The following is a 6,532-nucleotide window of genomic DNA, read 5'->3' as shown; positions in this document are numbered from 1 at the left end:
GTCCTGTGCCCCCTGCTCTGGGTGAGCCTGCTTGGGCAGGGGGGTGGCACTGGGGGAGCTCCCGAGGGCCCTTCCAACCCCTGCCATTCTGTGTGATTCTGTGGTCTTTAGTTCCTCAAACTGCTCTAAATGCACTTATTATTAGGCATGCGTGAGCCTCAATGTTGGCTTCCCCCCTTGAGAAGGCAGGTCGCCGCCGCCACGAAGCCTCAGCGCATTTTGGCAGGATGCAGAAGGCAGCGAGAGCTCAGGAGCAGGACTTGGAAACGCACCGCAACCAGCCATCGCCTTTACTTGGGAGCTGTTCCCCCGCTCCCAAGGCCGTTAATGCACTGAAGCCATCGTGAAAGCCTTGCAACCTTTTGATGGATTGATTCTATCCCTCTCGAAGAGTGTGTTTATTGTTACAGTTAATCTCCTAAAACTTTCTCAGCATGTTTCAGCGAAGAACGATTCTGCACTGGAAGGCAAAGAGACAGAATGATGAAGCACAGCCTTTTCACATCTTTCTGGGGGGATTCTGATTGTAAATCTTAGATTATTGAATAAACTTCCAGGAATCTGTATCTCAGCGAGTATAATTATATCTAGCAAAGCATCCAGTGTAACCGATAGGCTGGAGCCTTCTATTAGAGAATTCCAGCCAGACTTTTTATAGTTTAAATTCGAGTACAAACTCACGCTGTTCTGATGGAACGGGGCTTTCTCCAACAGCGGACTGGAAATTATGCTTCTATGTTAAGAGGAGTGGAAAAACTTGCACCATCCCGGCATTCACAGCTGATGAGCTTCCCAAATTATGAGGAAGTGACATTGCTGGATAAAAGTCATATTCTTCTTACACCGCGCGACAGTTCGCCACCCTCCCGTAACTGGAAGCTTAACATTCTTGTAAAATACACAGTGCAGTATTATGTGACTGCTCTGGTAATAAAATTACTGTGAAACCAGTGCCTCAAGGGGAAATGCACATCATGTTTCTCCTGGAAAAGCTGCATGTCACAGTGCATAATGTCATACAAACAACATGTCATTAGAAGCGAAAGCAGCAAGCGGGATTAATGCACGCGTCAGATGGCTACGATAGCCTCCTACAGCATATGCTGAAGGCGCCCCGTCTCAGGAGCTGGTTGCTTCGACACCGCGCGGCTTCAGACCTTGGAATATAAAGAGCCAGCACTCAGCAGACGGTAACGCACCGCCGATGCCACCCTCGAGCCCCTTGCAAGGCTTTGCTCCTGCTGCCTTTCCGAGCCGCCCGACCTTGGGGGAACGTGGCTCATCTCTCCGAGCCCTGCTCCCCGTGCTCTGTGTCCCCGCGGGGGGGACGGCACGGCAGGGCCATGCCAACCCGCTCCCCGTCACCTCGCCCGGGGACCGGGATGGAGGCGCATCGGCTCCCGGCTGGGCCGGCTCCAACGGCTTTCTCAGGAAAATCAGGGAAAAGACAGTGCGTGCCCAGACTTCAGGGGAGGTTCTCTGGGTTAGGAGGAGAATAGGACTTGGGTCCAGATCCAAGACATACTTTTGCAGCCCTCAGTTCAGACACAGCTTGACTACTTGTTGAATATTTACAGCTGCTAAAAAAAATCTGCACCTTTGTATTGCTGCTCTTCTGATTCAGGCGCTTGGGTTTTTCAGGGGATGAAATCCAGATGAAAATCTGGATGTGTTTTTTACATGGGAAATTTAGGCACTCTCCTGGGCGGCACAGGGGCATTCGCGCTCCTACCCGTTTACGTCCCTCTGCACGATTTTCCGTCCCTAAACGTTACCTGCAAGGCTGCTGCGTAACTGGTGTGAAGATGGCTGAATTAAATTTGACTCTAGGAGACTTATCCTGAGGGAGAAGGAGAGCGATTTCCCCGCATCCCGCGCACGGAAGCAGCAAGAGGTTCCGAAGGAAGAGCTCTCCACAGCACGGCAAGATTGAGCACCGAAATGCTATCCCGAAATGGGATATGGTTTTTTCTCAGACAGTGACAAATTACGAAGCGACTGTGTTTAGTTTCTTCTTTGTTCGGAGCCCCTGAAAAATCTGATGCCCATGTGTTAATGTTTGAACCCACCCTCCATTCTTACTGCATTAGTCCTGCTCGCAGTCATTCAATACGGAATCACGTGGGTAATCCGAAACATGTGTCCAGCGATGTGTTCCCTATTTACCAATTATTTCATTAGCTTTATTTGCTCTTTGAGAGACAGGCAAAGCAATATTTCTGTATTTCCTGGATTTAAGTACGAACCGGTATTTGCCGAATATTTAAGTATGCAGAGGTATGCTCTTAATTTACAGAGTCACCCTCAGCGACGTCAGAGGCGGCTCTCCCCCGTACAGGGACCCGCCGCCACCGCCACTTCCGCCATGCCATGTGGAAACCCAGCGAAAAACCAAAGGGGACGATGTCGTGATACAGAACTATCACCCCCCACGGCCCCGCGGGCGATTACAGCACTAACGACGACAGAATCAGGTGTCAAAACCAGAGGGATCAGGCACTTAGCTGGTGCAGCGTCTTCCACGCAAACGCTGAAGCCAAGCGCTCTGCTGTAATCGTATTTAAGTCACAAAAAGGAGTAAAATGCGTAAGCCAAGGAGGCAAAGGTCAGCTACGATGCACTTGCTTCCCTGAAATTCTTGCTATCTCTCTGCACCTACTCAACTAAGAAGCCGGTCCTTCCGCACGCTGCCATGTACCATCAAATAACCACCCCCACCACCCCCCGCCCTTGGTTTCAGCTCTTCTGCGTGACTGCAGCGGACGCGAGGGGGGACAGGAGGGAAGGGGGGAGCCCCGGGCGGCAGCCGCAGCGCCCGACCTCAACTCACCCATGATACTGTCCGTCCCGTTGGCAGGGGGTGTGCAAGAAGACGCGCTGTAATGGTTTGTGCCACTGCGGTGGAAGGTGGACATCGGAGGAAGACTGGAATTGATGTCTGCTGAGGAGTGTGATGGGTAGCTCTGAGGCAAAAAGGACAAAAGGAACAAAAAAGGAAATATTTTAACTGTTGAGAACATGGAAGGCAGCAGGCTGCTCATATTGCCCCCATCCCAAGTGCTGTCCTACTTCACCCGACCGAGAAAAGCAGAACGCTGCCCTAAGCCTAAGCAGGGAGCGTGTTTTTCTATCCTGACTTCTTCTGGAGGAGACACAGCACACGCCTGTCTGACACAGATAAATATCCACAGTGGATGGCTCGTAGCTGATGATGGTACCATAGAGGTGTAATGAGAAGGAGTTAAGAAAGAAAAGTTAGGTGCTGTATCAAGCAAAGCTTTCTGAGAGGGACAGCTACAGGTTGGAGGAGAAGGCTTCCGAGGGAATCATAGAATGTTTTGGGTTGGAAGGGACCCCTAGAGGTCATCTAGTCCAACCCCCTCGCAGGAGCAGGGACACCGCTAACCAGATCAGGCTGCTCAGAGCCCCGTCCAACCTGGCCTTGAATGTTTCCAGGGATGGGGCCTCCACCCCCTCTCTGGGCAACCTGTTCCAGTGTTTCACCACCCTCATTGTAAAGAACTTCTTCCTTATATCTAGTCTAAACCTACCCTGGTTTAGTTTAAAACCATTACCCCTTGTGTTGTCACTGCTGGCTCTACTAAAAAGGTTTTCCCCATCACTAAAAAGATTTTCCCCATCAGAAGCGGCACAAACCCTACACTGCTTTTGACGTTAAAAACAAGATCTGACCACAAGGGGTGCGCGGCTGGTGTTACAGAACGTGCCATAAGGGAACACACCAGCACCCCAGGTAACCAACTGGATCAATTGGAAAGGTTCAACCAGATGATCCTTGAGGTCCCTTCCAACCTGGTATTCCACCATTCTATGAATCTGCCCTCCCACTGCAGTGCCTGTGCGACAGGCGATCAGAAACGCGACGGATCGCCTTCTCCAAACAAGCGTGGGACAAGCATCTGGGCAGCACGCAGAAGACTTCGGATCAACACAAGCCTTCCTTGCTGTGACACGACATTGCTGTGGTCAAAATGTTTTGCTGACTTTGCGTTACTCTCAACCTGGCTTACATTAGCGCCGTTTGTCACTGTTGAATAGTCTTGCCTTGATCAGCGTGAGACACTGGGTGCAGACAGGACCTGGACAAGCTTTTGGCTCTATCGCAGCGCTGCCCCCAGCGGAGAAGAGGTCCTGCAGAAGACCTCTAGGTTTTGGAGACTCTGATACAAAGCCTCCTTAGGAACATGGGCAGCCAGAGGCACGCGGCAGTACCTGGCCCGGGATGAAGGCACTGAAGTTAGCGCAAGATCATCTCTGCGCCCTCTGCCTCCCCGCGGGGTTCCGAGTAAAGCTGGCTGAAAGCATCCTTCCCTTCACTTGTCCTATTTAATTACTTTTACAGGATTTCTTGTAATTAAGTGCCAAGTAACTGAATACTTGAAAGTTATCTCAAAGAATGTAAACAACTTCGCCCAAACCTATTTTCCGTACCCATGGAAAAACGACCATCACAACTCTGAGCTCTGAACATTTTCAGGCTTTGACTCATTATAAACCACTCCAGGACCTCAGCCCCAAACCCAACTGGCTGAAACGGTGCAGCTGAACAGAATTTCTCAGGCGATGAAGAAAGGAGTAAACGAGGCGAGCTGAGGTCACCGGTCTGCACAGGAGTAAGCCGGACTCTTTGCAGTGGTGCCCAGCACCAGGACAAGGGGCCTTGGGCACAAACTGAAGCAGAAGAGGTTCCAGTTGGACGGGAGGAAGAACTTGTTGACTGTGAGGGTGAGGAGCCCTGGCCCAGGCTGCCCAGGGGGGCTGTGGAGTCTCCTTCTCTGGAGATCTTCAACAGCCTGGACGCTGTCCTGTGCCCCTCTGGGTGAGCCTGCTTGGGCAGGGGGGTGGCACTGGGGGAGCTCCCGAGGGCCCTTCCCTTGCCATGCTGGGATTCTGGGATTCTGTGTGACTCCATCTCCCCAGCTAAGCAGTTCTTCTGTGACTCGCATCCAAGCACTGGTTCAGGGTTTTCCCCTTTCTCGGGGGGAGGCATCAAACCACTATGGCCAAACATTTCAGGAAAAACATGGGATCTGAATACAGCTTAGTGAAGTTCTCTGTATTCAGTGCATCTATTTAGAAAATCACTGCTAACGCCTGAGAAAGTAAAAATAATAACCAGCCCCTTTTCTTTCGCTATGTGGATTTTTTCGACAGGTCACTGGGAAGCTGAGGCCATTTGCAGGGCACTGCGCTGAAATCCCTCAGGGCTCGCGGATGCTCCAGCCGCCCACCAAGGCCTGGCCTCTCCCTCGATGCTCCAGCAGAAACTGGGCAGAGTTTATTTAAAGTATCGCTGCCTCCCTCCTGCCCCAGCGCTGCCTAAGCCATGGACGGCTCTGCCAGTCCGGGCAGACACCACAAATGATCAGTACGAGCATCGTCGGCGCCGAGCACCTCCAACACGGAACCTGTATCACTGACCCTCGCTACCTCTGAAATTTAGGATAAATATTGTAATATCTACATAAAAAAAAAAACCAAAAAAACATTTTGGGGGAGTTTAGGTGGAATATCCCTACCCATTTCACACAGGAACATTTTGGCTCTTCATAAAAACCCCTACGTGTTGCAGACCGAAGGAATTCGGACTCAAGGTAGACTTCAGTGCGAAGACGTTTGCAGCCTTGCCCCACGAAGGCACTTCTTACCTCTCCCCGAGCCGATACCATGAAAAGCCACCTAATTCTGATGAATGAGTGCCGGTGTAGATAACAAATCAGATTAAATTGGGTTTTAAAAGTTATGCTCAATTTTTATTATATATGCTTGTCACTTCAGAGCAACGTTAAGTTTGCTTAGCGCCTTAATTACGCCTTTTATAAGGACATGATTAAGCAGTTTTTGAGGCAATTTCTTTTGCTTTTGACTTCCTATTAATTTTACAGAGCAGTGTGCTAACCTCATTAAACGTGAGACTTTAAAAGATTTGTTTTGCAAATTAATTTTCAGTTTGCAAGAGTGAGTTTAATTCTTCTTATGCCCCGAAAGGCGGCTCTGCAAGGCTCTACAGCAGCAGGGCTCCTTCCTCCCCCGAAATCACTGCTCCTCCCTACCCCTCCTTTTGAACGGCCTGCCCAGATGAGGAGCGGAGGCACAGAACAGAGAATCCTTACGGGCAAGGTTTCACACACTTTGAGAAGAACGACTTCGCTTCAGCTGTCAGATCTTCTCTTTACCTCTTCCTTAAAAACAAAGCCCCAAAAATGGAATCGATGGACTCCAGTGTTATTTCTGCATAATCAGCCGCGATATTAGGAGAATATCCCCTAAGCTGTCCTCAGATCAGACCGAATTCCCATTTTATCCCATTCCAATACAATAGATGGAATCGGTCCCGGCAACTTCCTCTTGCGGGAGATCAGGATGTACCAGAGAAAATAAAAAACCCTTCCTTTTTGAAAGCAGAAAATCGATGCTAGATAGTTATCTGTGAACTCAGAGCAGCAAAGGACACCGACTGCTGTAAATTATAATCACCAGCAAGCAGAGGCGCGGGCAGCTCGCCGGCAGG

At 50.2% G+C, this 6,532-nt stretch overlaps 1 protein-coding gene across 1 annotated transcript in view; it reads right to left on the bottom strand.

Moving 5' to 3' along the window:
* LOC118452150 (transcription factor 4-like) overlaps positions 1-2,954 on the bottom strand; it is a 15,867-nt gene extending 12,913 nt beyond the window's left edge. The window contains exon 1 of the mRNA XM_035892965.1: positions 2,831-2,954. Within this exon, the coding sequence (XP_035748858.1) occupies positions 2,831-2,915 (85 nt within the window). The 5' untranslated portion in view covers positions 2,916-2,954. The remainder of the gene's footprint in view (positions 1-2,830) is intronic.
* Between the last annotated feature and the right edge of the window lie 3,578 nt (positions 2,955-6,532).

Source organism: Egretta garzetta, unplaced genomic scaffold (assembly GCF_000687185.1).
Source record: "Egretta garzetta isolate BGI_Z169 unplaced genomic scaffold, ASM68718v1 scaffold384, whole genome shotgun sequence".
NCBI classification, from domain to species: domain Eukaryota; kingdom Metazoa; phylum Chordata; class Aves; order Pelecaniformes; family Ardeidae; genus Egretta; species Egretta garzetta.
Note: the sequence above shows the minus strand (reverse complement) of the source record. Positions and strands in the feature narration are given on the sequence as shown.